Source organism: Ochlerotatus camptorhynchus, unplaced genomic scaffold (genome assembly GCF_037179485.1).
Source record: "Ochlerotatus camptorhynchus isolate MF236.1 unplaced genomic scaffold, CSIRO-AGI_Acam_v1.1 ptg000129l, whole genome shotgun sequence".
NCBI classification, from domain to species: Eukaryota; Metazoa; Arthropoda; class Insecta; order Diptera; family Culicidae; genus Ochlerotatus; species Ochlerotatus camptorhynchus.
Genome location: NW_027040619.1, coordinates 1,081,472 through 1,098,152, shown reverse-complemented (window position 1 = coordinate 1,098,152; position 16,681 = coordinate 1,081,472). Strand labels below are relative to the sequence as shown.

Below are 16,681 nucleotides of genomic sequence, written 5' to 3'. Positions count from 1 at the left end.
GAGGCCGATGAAGCACTCGGCGTATTTCCTCCAGGAAATACGATCGTCATTGAGTGCTTTATCAAACAGCTCACATGTCATCACCTTGGTATGGGTCCCTTCTCATTGCTCTATCCCGGGCAATGAGAAAGCGGACTCGCTGGCCAAGGTGGGCGCTATGGAAGGCGATATTTACGAGCGACAAATCGCCTACCACGAATTTTTCACGATCTCTCGTCAGCAAGTCCTCGCCAACTGGCAACAAAAGTGGAATGATGGTGATCTGGGAAGATGGCTACATTCTATTGTCCCACAGGTGTCGATCAAACCCTGGTTCAAAGGGTTGGATATGAGTCGTGATTTTATTCGTGTAATGTCCAGGCTCATGTCCAGTCACTGTTCGTTAAACGCCCACCTCTTCCGTATTACGCTCGCCGACAGCAACTTATGTACCTGTGGAAACGGTTATCACGACATCGAGCATGTTGTTTGGTCCTGCTCCTTGCATTGTGAGGCGAGATCCGTTCTGTGTGATTCCCTTAGGGTCCGAAGAAAACAACCCTTTAAGCCAATTAGAGACGTCTTGGCTTGCCGTGATATCGACATTATGAAGCTTATTTACGACTTTCTTAAAGCTGTTGATGTATGTGTTTAGTGTTTTGTGTTTTAGTCATCCTTTACGTTTAAGTTTTAAATTAGTTCAAAATGCTTTCCCTTGTCCTCCCTCCAAATGATCAATAAATGTAATCCCTAATCTCGAGTAAACCGCGAGTAATCGGCCCCCGTTCTACTAACATTAGTTGTAAGAAAATTATATTCACACACAATAATGTAAAAAATATTCGGCTCCGCAAAGCTAACGCATTTGAGCCTTGACAAATAAATGGATTATTAAAAAAAAAAAGCGTCAAGTTAAGACCTGCTTACACTAGCGCTAATATATGTCACACAAGTGCCTACCTTGTTTCATCGACCGAACAGCCTCAATCCAGTTCAAAAAGATGAAGTAATGATCTGTGGGCATGTCCGAAATCATCCCCAATGCGAAGTTGACTGCTGCCAGCTCAGCAACATAAACGGAACAAGGTTCCTGAAGTTTCCGGAAGGCGGTTGAGTATTCATTGAAGACACGGAAGCCATTAGATCCATCAATGTGTGATCAATCAGTGAAAAATCTTCTATTGAAATTGACTTGTTATTGAAGTGACAACAATAACAAGATAAATTCTGAAATTTGAATTGATTTTTAGGGTACTAAATCAGATTTTAAACTTTCAATTTTTTTAAACCGTAGACCTAAAAATATCAGACATGGACATATTTTCAAGAATCTGAATCGAAAATAAATACTCAAGACGTCGGACGATGAATATTTTCCAACAACCCAGATTACAACGGCGCCGGTGGTGTAGTGGTAAGCGTGATTACCTCTCACCCCAGCAGGCCTGGGTTCAATCCCAGTCGGCGCCGCCGGGATGTTCTGAGGCATAACATCTCTGATCACGCCTTCCTTCGGATGGGAAGTAAAGCCGTTGGTCCCCGGTTCATGAGTTGATGGGTCGATAGGTAGGGTCCAGGTGTTGGAGCTGCCTTCCTGGCACGTCGGTAGCATTGGTGCTCAGCACGGAAAACAAGATCGACGGAAAAAACAAACCAAAGGAAAAAAAAAAAACAACCCAGATTAAAAAGAAAAGGAAAACGGGGCTTGCAAAACTTTTAACGGTTATGGACTTTAATTAATGAACTTAATGTGAATTGCCAAGGAACTCTAGGATATTTTTAAGGAAAGACTGGTTAGGAAAAGAAGAATTTCAAGGCAGTTGTGAGTGGAATTCAAAGGTTATTTCCAACACAATTCTGTCCAGAAGTCCAAGATAATTTCAAAAAGAATTCCAACAGAGTTTTGAGAATTATAATGAATTTATAAGGAGAATTCCAATGCAGTTTTGAGTGGAATTCAAAGGAAATTTCCAACAGAATTGCGTGTAATTTCAAAGAGATTTCCATAAGATTTCTGAGAATTCTATTAAATTTATAAAAAGAATTCCAAGGTACTGTGACTCGAATGCTATTAGAATAAGGAGAATCTAAAGGGAATTCTGAAGTGGGTTCAATAAAAATTGCGAGGTTAATTCCAAAGAAATTCTAAGGAAATTTCCAAAAAAAATTTGAGGTGAATTACAAAAAAATAGTTACAAGGCTATTCTTGTTATCATTTTTATCATCTCAAAGAAGAGTTTCTAGGGAGGAGCATTAAAGGAAATTTTCGGATAACTGACGAATTTAGAGGAAATTCTGAAGATAATTCCATGGTTTTTTTATGAGAATAATTAGTGATTACTGAGGAGAATTCATTTCAAGAGAATTCTTCGGGGAATTTCTGGGTAATACAGCGAACCCAATTAAGAATTTTAAGAGAATTAGAGAGTGAATCGAAAGCCCTTCTTTAGATAATTTGTAGAGTATTATGAAAGGAATACCAGAAAGAGTTCTAAAACGCACTCTGAGGAAATGTTGGAATGATTCTAAGGAATATTTTGGGAAAATTCTAAAGAAATCCTGTGAAGAGTTCCAAGTTCAAGACCCAAGTTACCAACAAGCCCGCTAATTCTTATTTTTTTGCAATATAAGGCTGATATACGCAGGGCTGGTAGTGAGTCACTTTTTAGAATCTTTCGGGTTGGAAATTTTCACGACTTCCCTGGGCATAGAGTATCATTGTGCTTGCCACACAATATACAAATTCATGCATTGGTATTGGCATCGAAAGCTCTCAATTAATAACTGTGGAAGTGCATTTAGAACACTAAGTTGAGAGCACGCAATAAGCTAATATGCACTGAGCAATAAGCTTGAAATGCGAATAATAATAATAAGAAGTTTGATGTTAGTCGTATAAACGTGAAAACCAGATATTAGATTTAAAAATAAAAATTGTGAGATTGTATACAAGACACGACTGCATGTAGACTACGTTACGCTGTTTAGTGAATTTATCGTATGCATTTTTCTTGATATTGATTTAAAACACAGTAGAAGTAGAACTGACCCTTCTCTTTTTACTTGTTCATTTTTCGAAAGTTTTTTATATAAGATATTGGAAAAGTATTTATTTCAGTATTCGTAGAGTTATTTCCTATCGATTGGTATATTTGGATTTTAATTACATCTATAAACGAGAAAGTTATAAGCGTTCAAAACCTAACACCTTTTCATAACGGTTGCAATTTTAGATTTTCGATTTACCTCCTGTACCTTCTCGTAAGACGTTGTCTACGTCAACAATTGATATCTCATGCTTAGAAAAGTTCTCTTGATTCCGATGGATTTAGAAAAAATTTTCAATCTTCAATCTGGACCATAAGAAGTTTTCAAGATTCAAAATCAACAGAATTATTCTAAATGCTGCGGTACTTCGATTTTTTTTTAAGATTGTGAATTCAAACTAAATCAAGTGTCCGAGACTTTATGCCACTTCAATTTTTTTTTAAGATTTTGAGGAACTTGAACACATTTTCAAAACCTATATGGATTTCTAGATAATAACTATTCCCTACCCGGAAATGGAAATGTGGCTCTATGACAAAAGAATCACCTCGAATAGTCTGCATTTTCCATATCGCATTCGTGCTTGCATGATTTGACTTGCTACATTATTATTTTACTTCAAATTTTACTATGACCTATAGGTAATGCTGCAGCATGGAACCCGACAGAACGTGGAACGGTATAAACAGAAGTGGAAACAGTAGACCCGCATCTTTCGGGAGAAAAAACGCCGCCTGAAAGAAGCGGAGTGCGAGGAAATGGAACTGCTGTGCCGTTCCAAAGAAACACGGAAGTTCTGCTAGAAGCTCAACGCATCCCGCAACGGCTTCGTGCCGCGAGCCGAAATGTGCAAGGATAAGGACGGGAGCCTCTTGACGGACGAACGTGAGATGATTGAAAGGTGGAAGCAGCACTTCGATGCGCACCTGAATAGCGAGGAGAACGTAGGCACGGAAGACCAGCGCAATTGAGGAAACGACTACGTCAGTGCAGCAGAGGACGGAACTGACCCAACTCCCACGCTGAGGGAAGCTAAGGATGTCATTCAGCAGCTCAAAAACAACAACGCAGCTGGTAAGGATGGTATCGCAGCCGAACTCATCAAGATGGGCCCAGAAAAGTTGGCCACCTACCTGCACCGGATGATAGTCAGGATCTGGGAAACAGAACAGCTACCGGAGGAGTGGAAGGAGGGGGTAATCTGCCCCATTCACAAGAAAGGCGACCATTTGGAATGTGAGAACTTCAGAGCGATCACCATTTTGAATGCTATCCCAGATCATCTTCCCTCGTCTATCACCTAAAATGACCGAGTTCGTGGGAAGTTATCAAGCCGGCTTCATCGACGGCCGATCGACAACGGACCAGATCTTCACCGTACGGCAAATCCTTCAGAAATGCCGTGAATACCAGGTCCCAACGCATCATTTGTTCATCGACTTTAAGACAGTATCGACCGCACAGAGATATGGAAAATCATGGAAAATCAACGATGGACGGTGTGCAAAACTGCGTAAGGGTTTCGGGTGAACTATCCAGTTAATTCGAATCTCGCCGGGGACTGCGACAAGGTGACTGACTCTCATACCTACTCTTCAACATCGCTCTAAAAGGTGTAATGCGACGAGCCTAGCTCAACAGCCGGGGTACGATTTTCACGAAATCCGGTCAATTTGTGTGCTTTGCGGACGACATGGACATTATCGCAAGAACATTTGGAACGGTGGCAGAACTATACACCCGCCTGAAATATGAAGTAGGCGGAACCGAACATGACAGGATTCGTCTAGGAAGTAATGTCACGATAGACGGGAATACTTTCGAGGTAGTGGAGGAATTCGTTTACCTTGGATCCGTACTGACGACTGACAACAATGTGCGCATCATCAGTGGAAGTCGTGCCTACTACGGGCTCCAGAAGAAACTACGGTCAAAAAAGATTCCCCCCCGCACCAAATGTACCATGTACAGAACGCTAATAAGACCGGTGGTCCTATATGGACACGAGACATGGACTATGCTCGAGGAGGACCTGCAAGCACTCGGTGTGCAGGAGAACGGTGAGTGGCGGCGAAGAATGAACCACGAGCTCGCTGCACTCTACGACGAACCCAGCATCCAGAAGGTGGCCAAAGCTGGAAGGATGCGGTGGGCAGGGCATGTGGCAAAAATGCCGGACAACAACCCTGCAAAGTTGGTGTTCGCTACTGATCCGGTTGGCACAAGAAGGCGTGGAGCGCAGAGAGCACAGATGGGCGGACCAGGTAGAGCGTGATCTAGCGAGCATTGGGCATGACCGAGGATGGAGAGCGGCAGCCGCAAACCGAGTATTGTGGCGTACTATTGTTGATTATGTCTTATCTTAAATGTGATGTTGTACAAATAAATGTATGTATGTATGTATAGGAACAGATTCCGAAACCCCATGAATCGATGCCAAACCATAAACTGATTTCAATGATCTTACCTTCTCAGTTTGACATGATTTAACATGCAACATGATTATTTTGCCTCGGTTTATGGTTTTCTCAAATATAGTTATATCCTACCGTACCGTATTCCGGGATTCACGAAATCGGATCCCGGAGCCCCGGAGTGGATGCCAATGTGGACTAATGTCAAAGGAATCAGCTCCTCAATTATTACACTGATATGGTTTGACATGCAGCATGATTCGTTTACCTCGAATATTACGATGGCCTATTGGCCGGGGCCCCCAGAACTGTCAATGTGGCCAGATTTCATCGGATATACCATAAACTGATTTCAGAAACCCCATATTCAGTTTGACATGACTTAACATGCCCCATAATATGGCTACTTTGAACGTAATAATGTAATTACAAACCCTATTTTGGAATTCACGGAACGGAATTCAAGAACCGCGGAACTGATGTTAAACTGGCCAAATGTCATCGCATACACCTAAAAATTGTCTTGATTGGCTTGATTCTACCTATCTGGCATGAATTGACAGTTTGGATTATACGATTTCCAGAAATATTACTATGTTTTATAGATCCGGGTTCCATAAATTCCGGAATCGATAATAACGTTGCCAGACATCGTAGAAACGTTTAAATTCAATCCTACTTTCCATATGTCCATCTGATTCGCCTGACAACAACTAGCATTTGTTCGTGTCAAATACTTATCCAGCTACGCCCGCCAGTACTTCGCCTTTTTTCGGTGACCAAGTGCTTAAAAACCTACTCCAAATTTGAAGAATCACCAATTCACCATTCCTCTAATCCAGCCAACCTTTGCTCTCCCTATTGTTTTGCAGGGTGACCTCGAGTCCACCGATGGGCTCGATTCGGATGATTCGTCCACGACGTACAAGCAGGTGGTGGTGGCCGTCTGTGCCATGTCGAAAAAGTCCCAATCCAAACCGATGAAGGAGATCCTGACCCGGCTGCAGGAGTTCGAGTACATCCGGATGATCGTGTTCAGCGAGGAGATCATCCTGAAGGAACCGGTCGAGAAGTGGCCCCTGTGCGATTGCCTGATATCGTTCCACTCGAAGGGCTTCCCGCTGGAGAAGGCCATCCAGTACGCCCAGCTGCGGCAGCCGTACGTCATCAACAACTTGCACATGCAGTTCGATATACAGGTAGTAAGGATCGTGTTATTTTTTTGGTTTTCCGGTGGTGGGTGGTATTGTTTGAAAGGCCGAATATGTTCTTGTCGGTTTTGGATTTCATTTTCAGGACCGAAGGCGTGTCTATTCCATCCTGGAGAAGGAGGGCATAGAGATACCGCGGTACGCGGTTTTGGACAGGGATTCGCCCGATCCGAAGCGTAAGATTTTGAAGGATTTTCCCGGGGTAGGTTTTGAATTTGATGGTTGTAAATTTTTCAGAACACGAACTCGTAGAATCCGAAGATCACGTCGAGGTGAATGGGATAACGTTCAATAAGCCGTTTGTGGAGAAGCCTGTGTCGGCTGAAGATCACAACATCTACATCTACTACCCTACGTCGGCTGGCGGTGGAAGTCAACGGTTGTTCCGGAAGATTGGCAGCCGAAGCAGCGTCTATTCGCCGGAATCGCGAGTCCGTAAGACGGGATCGTTTATCTACGAAGACTTCATGCCGACGGATGGGACGGACGTCAAAGTTTACACCGTCGGCCCGGACTATGCCCATGCCGAGGCCCGTAAGAGTCCGGCTCTCGATGGGAAAGTGGAACGGGATAGCGATGGCAAGGAGGTCCGTTATCCGGTCATCTTGAGCAACGCAGAAAAGTTGATTTCGCGCAAGGTTTGCATGGCCTTCAAGCAAACCGTGTGCGGATTCGATCTGCTGCGTGCCAATGGGAAATCGTTTGTCTGTGATGTGAATGGGTTTAGTTTCGTAAAGAATTCCAACAAGTACTACGACGATTCTGCGAAGATACTAGGCAATATGATACTGCGCGAGTTGGCACCGACTCTGCACATACCGTGGTCGGTTCCGTTTCAACTGGACGATCCGCCCATAGTTCCGACCACGTTCGGGAAGATGATGGAACTGCGGTGCGTTACGGCTATCATCCGGCACGGCGACCGGACGCCCAAGCAGAAGATGAAGGTCGAGGTGAGGCATCAGAAGTTTTTCGAAATATTCGAAAAGTACGACGGCTACAAATATGGGCACATCAAGCTGAAACGACCGAAGCAGCTGCAGGAGATTTTGGACATTGCGAGGTCTTTGCTGTCGGAGATTCAAACCAAGGCTGCCGATTCGGAGATCGAAGAGAAGCAGAGCAAGTTGGAACAGCTGAAGAGCGTCCTGGAGATGTAAGTGTGAGGTTTGAAATTTGTAACGGATTGGTTGAAATTCTCGCTCATTTAAGGTACGGCCATTTTTCCGGCATCAACCGTAAGGTTCAGATGAAGTACCAACCCAAGGGGCGTCCCCGTGGATCGAGTTCTGACGATGGTAAACATCATTCTAGTACGTTGTAATTTGCGTTTTGTTCACGTAGCACATCTCTTTCCTGTGTGTCTCTCTGAATCCGATCTCGGACTTTGTAATGCGCGCCTTCTCTCTTTCGCTTGTCCATTCCGTGCAATTTCCATCTGTTTCGGATGTAAGTCTGTTCGCCTATCCTAATACCCGTTTCCGTATTCTGCTTTGCCTTTTTTTTTTGTTGGTCTCACTGTGGAACAGTAGATGCCCCGAAGGAACCGTCCCTGGTTTTGATACTGAAATGGGGCGGTGAGCTGACGCCAGCTGGGCGCATCCAGGCGGAAGAATTGGGAAGGATCTTCCGCTGCATGTACCCCGGAGGGCAGAGCCGGGACGGAAAGGAAGCTCCCGGGGCGCAGGGATTGGGTTTACTGCGCTTGCATTCGACGTTTCGGCACGATTTGAAAATCTACGCCTCGGACGAGGGCCGTGTCCAGATGACGGCAGCTGCCTTTGCCAAAGGTTTGCTCGCACTGGAGGGAGAACTCACTCCGATCTTGGTGCAGATGGTCAAGAGTGCCAACACCAACGGGCTGCTGGACAATGACTGTGATTCGAGTAAGTACCAAAATATGGCCAAATCGCGACTGCACGAACTGATGCAAATCGATCGCGATTTTACGGTGGAGGATCGCGCAGCGATCAACCCTGGCAATGCCATCAGCATCAATTTGGCGATGGATTTTGTTAAGAATCCGGTCAAGTGTTGCGCACACGTCCACTCGCTGATTCAATCGTTACTGGGGGTCGTCGCCGTGAAGCGGGATGACCTCAAAACTAGAGACGCGGTACTGTATCATGGAGAAACTTGGGAACTGATGGGTCGGCGGTGGGGAAAAATCGAGAAGGATTTCTGCACAAAGAACAAAAACTTCGACATTTCCAAAATTCCGGACATCTACGACTGCATCAAGTACGATCTGCAGCACAATCAACACACGCTTCAGTTCGATTTGGCTGAAGAGTTGTACATCTACGCAAAGTACTTGGCCGACATTGTGATCCCACAGGAGTACGGTTTGACCGTACATGAAAAACTGACAATCGGACAGGGTATTTGCACGCCACTGTTGAAGAAGATCCGCGCCGATCTGCAGCGCAACATTGAGGAAGCTGGAGACGAGAGTGTGAATCGACTGAATCCCCGCTACAGCCACGGAGTATCCAGTCCGGGCAGGCACGTCCGAACGCGGTTGTACTTTACCAGCGAAAGTCACGTCCACTCGCTGTTGACCGTGCTCCGGTACGGCGGACTGCTGAACATCCTGACCGACGAACAGTGGCGCAGGGCCATGGAATACGTTTCGATGGTCTCCGAATTGAACTACATGTCGCAGATTGTGATCATGCTGTACGAAGATCCGACCAAAGATCCCTTCTCGGAGGAGCGTTTCCACGTGGAGCTGCATTTCAGTCCCGGGGTGAACTGTTGCGTGCAGAAGAACTTGCCGCCCGGACCGGGCTTCCGGCCACACAGTCGGAACGATTCCGTCACGTCCAAAAATGCGGTAGGAATTTTTGGGTAGCCGATCGGAAGTGTACGTTAGGGAATAATGGTTTGTCTTTTCGCATGAATTTCAGAGCGGCGACGAAGAAAGCACCTCCCGAATCGACGAGGAAAACGACACCGAGGAGGAAAATTCCAACGGTTCCAGCCAAACGATGTCCAAAGAAAGTGTAAGTCATGCTTTAGGTTCATGTAATCACTTTAGATAGGAGGCTTCTGGGGTAACGTTGGGTAGCACTTTTAAGAGGACGTACAAATACAAAAGAGGTTGTCAGGTCAGAACAAATCTCATGTATATTGAAATTCAATGGCCATGGGAAGTTCAAAGCTATACTAAGTAAAAGTTTAAAGACTCCATAACATTAACTTGAATGATACTAGCCCAAATATGGCCTTGCCACGAGTTTCCTAGGTCTTTAAAATTTTGCTAGTTAGGTAGGTGTCTTTATTTTTTTCTAACTCTGTCTTTACAAGTCCCGGAATTCTATGTTCAAGTTTTCTTATTTTTTTTCTCTAGATCTCTAGATCTTGATTATTTAAGGTGTGGATTTCATCATTTTTCGATGTTTATTTTTATCAAATAGGGTCAATCAAATTTCGCAATGGTTAGAAGACTTTGTGTTGTACGAGCTGAAATATCCAATTGATCCGGATTTAGGACCACCGCAATAACAGTAACCTCTTCTTCTCCCTCCAGTCTTTTTCCAACGCCAGCAAAAACAAGGAAAAGAAGCTGAGAAAGGTCAAAACATCCGAGCCCATTCCGATCGGATCGTGCCATACCGTTTCCGGACACGAAGCCATGGACCTGGCGAAGCGACTGAGCGAAGAGCTGGCCGCCCAGCAGCAGGCCGGCAACCAGCGGCCCATCAGTCCGGACGAACCCCGCGCCGCTCGATCGTTCGAGCATGGTGGCAGACACAGCCGAATGAAAGGTTAGTACCGCCCCATATCGAAGAAAATTATCCTCTTCTGTTTTCGTACTTCACAAACACTACACACGCCGCTCAATGCCTTCAACCACAACCTTTTGACCTTCTTCTAGCTGCCTTCCTGTTTGCGTAACGTAACTGCCCAAACTTAGCTAATTCCACCACCCACAGTCGGCGGAAATCGGTCTCGCGAAACCATTCCCTCCTCTTCCGGTTTGATACGTGTTTCCGTGGGTTGTGCTAAATTACCCCGAACGCCATCACCCACCCCGAATGACCCCTTCCTCGAATGAGATTCTGCCTTCTTTCGATTGCTGCTTGTTCTGTTTACATTCGCGGTCATGGAATTCGGGCAAACGGCATCAGGGGCAATGTAGCACAATCGTTTCCGAGTTGTAGTAGTAGTGCGCTCTGTCTAATTAGGCCAATAGATACCTATGAGACCAACAACCCACTAACTCAATGTCTCATTTTCAAATTTCGTTTCATTTCATATTGGCGTGTGACCCACCCTCCTCCATCCATGCCCCACAAACCACAAACACACATTCGAATCGACAAATCGTGAAACATCGCGTGGAACGCGGCTACACACTACCATTTCTGTACATACATGTGTGTCTCTGTGTGTGGGTGGGTGGGTGGTTGCGTGCGTGTGTATGCGCGTGTGCTTGCTGCTTTCCTTCATCCCATGCCATGATGACCCTCCGGGTCGTGTAGATCACACGCGCTACTGTCACAGCCTACAGGCCGTTAACAATCAAGGTAATGTTTTTTTTTATTAAGTATGTCCTTATTTAGTGTACAGTACCTATTTCAGTTAGTTCGTTCCCTTGTCTTTTTCCCTGTACAGTTTTGTATAATTTTTAACTAAACTATGTTGTGTACCCCTTTTTGTGCTAGACGCAGCTATTTTTGTTCTGTATCGATAACATTCGGCTAGTGTAGGCTGATTAGGTTGTGATAGCACGCAATGAGCGTAATTTTGCGTGCCGAAGATATTTGAGTAGATACGACCGGTTACAATACTCCTCCTGCATATATCAGCTTTCGAAAATTGTTTGAACCTCAAATCTTCTCAAATCCTAGCTCCCACTGTAAACGGAAATTTAAGGTAAACCTGAAAGGAAGCCTTGTCTTGAAACTTTAAGAGCACTCATACATACAGTGATGAAATTGCAACAACTTATGATCCTTCGGTTCCGAATGTCACGATTTAACGATTTACTATGGAAAGACTGACGATCAAGTGGAGCTCGCTCTTCGAGAAGATGAAGTGCGACCTGAATGCGGCGAAATGCGCGCAGAACCAGAGCGCTTCACTTTGTGGGGTTAGGAAACCCCTAGATTGGATACACCCAGCTCGAAAACAACTCAACTATATCTACTCGCAGTAAGATAGCTTTTTAGAATTTCTCTGAATTTTTGGATTTTCGCAGAACTTATTTCAAGAACTTTAACTATTCTGAAGTTCCCGCCACTTCTTGGAAGTTCTCGGCACTTCTTGGAAGTTCTCAGCACTTTTTCGAAGCTCTTAAAGTTTTTGAAACTTCTCAAAAGTTTACGGAAATTTTTCCGAAGTTCTTGGAGTGTATCTGAAGTTCTCGGGGCTTGTCTGTTTTTGAAACTGAAATGTTTGGAACTTCGATTAAATTCTTGAAATTTCGCTACACTTTTCAGACCTTATCTCAAGTTCTTCAAACTTCGCAGAAGCTCGTGGATCTTTTTTTTCAATGATTTGTTTTCCATCGATCTTCCATCACTTCACCCGTGATGAGAGATTTTAAAAATCTAAAAATCCCGACGGCACCGACTGGGATTAAACCCAGGCCCTTTGGAGTTACGCTTATCGGCGACGCTTCAAGGAAAAATTCTGAGAATCTCAACGAAGATCCGATAATTCAGCGAAATTCCTAGATCGTCAACAAAGTTCCAAAAATGTAGGCTAGGTTCTAAACTCCAGCGAAGTTTTAAAAATTTCAGAGAAGTTCCAAAAACGTCAGCAAAGTTTATATGAACGACGAAAAAGCTTTGTTTAACAAAACTTGTGTTTCCACGTGAACCGCCATGCAAACCAGTACCACTATCGGAGAGGGGAGAATTTCTCCTACCCGCTGATGTTGTTGGTTTGCGTGGGCGTACTTCGGTTCGCGACTGATGGGCCTTATACCCTTTGTTTACCAAAGCTTTTGTTCGTTTTCAAATGCTACGCGAGATATCTTTTTAAAAGTTCAAGAAATTCAGCGACGGTCCAACAGCTTCAGCGAAGTTCCAAAAATATAAGAGATAACTCCTAGAAATTCCAAGAACTTTGGAGAAGCTCCGTTAACATTGGAGAAGTATCTCCAAGAAATGTAGCGAAGATTGAAAGACTTGAGATAAGCTCCAATAAATTCAACAAAATTCCAAAATTTAGCAAAGTTTGAAAAATTTCAGCGAAGTTTAAAACACTTTAGCGTAGCTCCTAGAAATTCAGCGAAGTTCCAAGAACTTCAAATAAGCTTCTAGAACTTCGGAGAAATTCTATGATATTATCTTCCGGGGAGGCATCGATTTGCTGACGAGCATTCATTAGCGCCATATGTTAGGTTATCTTGCGACTTGGAGAATTTCAAGCCGAACATAAGGTATAAGGTCCTAAGTAACATTGATCGATTCTTTTCATCGACTTTATCTTCCGTTAAATGTTCGGCTACTAAAACGTTTCCTGCCGTGTACCTTCTTTTGAGCTGTATGTTGAAAACAGTAGGAAATGCCTTTACATGTCCGTGGGAGTTCAAAGAGAAAATTGATCAATGTTACTAAGAACCTTATCGATTGTTCTGATTCAAAGATAGCGTCAGACATCCATCTTTTCGCCTCTAAACGTCATCCCGATTCCAAAAATACCCATATTGAAGGGTATTTGACCAGTTTTTAAATAACTAGTTGCCGCCATCTTGCATTTCAAAATGGCATCATACATCGATTTTCGGCCGCTATACGTCATCCCGATTCCAAAAATACCCATATTGAAGAGTATTTGACAGGGTTGCCCAGTTTTTGTATAACTAGAAGCCGCCATCTTGGATTTCAAGATGGCGTCAGACATAGATTTCCGGCCTCTACACGTCATCCCGATTCCGAAAATACCCATATTGCAGGGTATTTGACAGTATTGCCCAGTTTTTGCGTAATCAGAAGCCGCCATTTTGGATTTCACGATGGCGTCAGACATCGATTTTTGGTCGCTAGACGTCATCCCGATTCCGAACATACCCATATTGAAGGGTATTTGACAGGGTTTCCTAGTTTTTGTATAACCAGAAGCCGCCATCTTGGATTTCAAGATGGCATCAGACATAGATTTCCGGTCTCTATACGTCATCCCGATTCCGAAAATAACCATATTGCAGTAATTTCACTATTTCCCAGTTTTTAAATAACCAGAGGCCGCCATCTTGGTTTTCAAGATGGCGTCGTACATCGATTTCTGGTTTCTGGAGGTCATCCCGGTTCCGAAAATACTCATATTAAAGGGTATTTGACATTATTTTCCGGTTTTTATAAAACCGGAACCCGCCATCTTCGATTTCAAGGTGGCGTCAGATTTCCGGCCTCTACGTTATCCCGATTCCGAAAATACCCATATTGAAGGGTATTTGACAGAGTTTCCCAGTTTTCATATAACCAGAAACTGCCATCTTGGATTTCAAGATGGCAAGATGGCGTCAGACATAGATTTACGGTCTCTATACGTCATCCCGATTCCTTCATTCCTTTATTTAACGTCGGTCTCTGTTCCGCAATCTAGTGCCAAACTCTGACGGACATCGATTGCCATCAATTGACGGTAATCGAATGTGCAGGAAGGTAGCTTCCACACCTGCGTAGGATATCGCAACCATTCAACAAACATGGCTCGGGCCCAACGGCTATTATCCCGATTCTGAAAATACCTATCTTGAAGGGTATTTGACAGTATTGCCTAGTTTTTGTATAACCAGAAGCCGCCATCTTGGATTTCAAGATGACATCAGACATAGATTTCCGGTCTCTACACGTCATCCCGATTCCGAAAATACCCATATTGCAGGGTATTTGACACTATTTTCCAATTTTTAAATAACCAAAAGCCGCCATCTTGGTTTTCAAGATGGCGTCGTACATCGATTTCTGGTTTCTGGAAGTCACCCCGATTCCGAAAATAATCATATTAAAGGGTATTTGACAGTATTTTCCAGTTTTTATAAAACCGGAAACCGCCATCTTGGATTTCTAGATGGCGTCAGACATCGATTTCCAGCCGCTAGATGTCACCGGTGGACATGGTGAATGAAACTGATTGCAGCGTAGTGGCGCCGGGTAAAAATGTTGCCCCTACTTGTACACGCTCAACACTCCTCCTCAATATGTTTCTCTGCTTCCGGTCCAGCTCGCAACTTTCGTCAGCCCCATGGCTTCCGCAAACTTCCTCTGCTTCACGGGTCCTAACGGCTTCGTGAGAATGTCGGCCGTCTCCGAAGGGCAGAATCGCAGATTAACTACACCTTTCTCGCACATATCCGTCGTGTAGAACATACAGGTGTCAATGTGTTTCGACCTGCGCGAAGCACGCTCCATCTCGACGAACTCGATACAACTCCTGTTATCTTCGAACAACACTCCTCCAAAATCCGTCGCAGCCAAACAAGATCTTTGCACGCTTCGGACACTGCGACATATTCCGCCTCCATACTGGAAAGCGAAACACTAGTCTGCTTTCAACTGACCCAATTGATAGATGCTTCACCGAGTAAGAACAGGTATCCCGTATTAGACTTACGGTCGCTCGTATCCCCGTTCCAATCCGCGTCACAGTATCCACTCAAGCGCAGTGGTTTACCGCGTTCTGCATACAGCCGCAACTTGCTGCTACTGGTCTACACGAGATACTTTACTACACGCTTTAATTCACCCCAATCTACGACAGGGTAATCTTCTTCCGCCGCTCGTTCTCAACAGCAGATACATCCTGTTCGGTCATTCCAGCAAGTATCATGTCATCAACAAACAAGGATCTGATCTAGACTGATTGAAGCCCAGACCCATCAGTAACTCGCTAATCGTAGTATTCCAAATCCGTGCAGCCTGCTTTAAGCCGTACAGGCTACGCTTCAACCTGCACACAAAGTTTTCATTTCCTGGCACTATGAACCCCTTCGGTTGTTGCATATGGATTTCGTCCTGTAGTTGCCCGTGTAGATACGCCGACTTCACGTCAAGATATGGCGTACCACTGGCAACCGTCAAAAGAATCCGCAACGTCCCTTGACTAGCGACCGGAGCGAATACAGCATCATAGTCTATGCCGTAACGCTGTGAGAAGTCTTGGGAACACGACCTGCCGGTAGTTGAACCAAAAACCAGGTCTCATTCCGCATCAACGAATCATCTGCATCTGCTGATCTTCGCTTTCCATATCGAGCTCCACAAACCGTTCGCTGCAGTCTGAGACCGAATCGCGCCGAACTAGCGACCCATCTCCCAGCTCGATAAATCTAGCATCGCCTTCCTATCATTGCAGTAGGCAACGAACAACAACTTACGGACCTTGCTGTCAAGCTTGCTCCGTTTTACGTCCGGGACGTGGACATACGCTGGGCTTCCGAATACTCGCAGATTCTTCATCGAAGGCTTTCTGCCGAACCACTTCTCAAATGGCGTCGACTCGACAGATCGTGAAGGCAACTGATTCTGGAGATATCCAGCGGTCATGGTTGCCTCGCCCCAGTATTTCTTGGGTAGCCATGCACGTTGACATCTCCTGGATCGGTTTTTACGTTCCGCCACGCCGTTTTGTTGTGGGGAATATGCGGTGGTGAACTGGGTCTGGATGCCCTCTCACCCATAGAAATCCTTCAACTCTTTATTAGCGTATTCACCCCCACCATCAGAACGTATTGCGCCGGGCGCTCGACCAAACCGCGTTTTCACGTGCGCTGCATAGCGTTTGATACAGCCCGCAGCGTCTGATTTCTGTCTTAGCAAGCAGACCACAGTATAACGACTGTCATCGGACCGCAGACGTCCGTATGGACCACATCTAGAATACGTTCAGCACGGTTCTGTGCTTGCTTAGAAAATTGACCTGCTAGGCAAATTTCACCTTCTGAATGCGTTCCAGCACAGCCGTATCCCGATGGCCGAACCGACGATGCCAAGTATGCTGGCAGTCCGACAGATGCCGAGCTTCCTTGCTCAGCCGCGCGTCCTCCGCCGTCTTCAGGATGTACAAATTTCC

At 44.9% G+C, this 16,681-nt stretch overlaps 1 protein-coding gene across 23 annotated transcripts in view; it reads left to right on the top strand.

Annotated features, from left to right (window-relative positions):
* The window catches only part of LOC135700132 (inositol hexakisphosphate and diphosphoinositol-pentakisphosphate kinase-like), a 79,312-nt gene that overhangs the window by 29,807 nt on the left and 32,824 nt on the right, over positions 1-16,681 (top strand). For 8 of the 23 annotated variants that reach the window (XM_065220537.1, XM_065220528.1, XM_065220531.1 and 5 more), the window contains 7 exons: positions 6,314-6,643; positions 6,738-6,828; positions 6,890-7,808; positions 7,865-7,965; positions 8,182-9,488; positions 9,562-9,657; positions 10,185-10,422. In XM_065220537.1, coding sequence (XP_065076609.1) covers positions 6,314-6,643; positions 6,738-6,828; positions 6,890-7,808; positions 7,865-7,965; positions 8,182-9,488; positions 9,562-9,657; positions 10,185-10,422 — 3,082 coding nt within the window. Of the gene's footprint in view, positions 1-6,313; positions 6,644-6,737; positions 6,829-6,889; positions 7,809-7,864; positions 7,966-8,181; positions 9,489-9,561; positions 9,658-10,184; positions 10,423-11,139; positions 11,185-16,681 lie in introns of all 23 variants that reach the window. The other 15 variants (XM_065220547.1, XM_065220541.1, XM_065220535.1 and 12 more) reach the window with 12 other exon arrangements.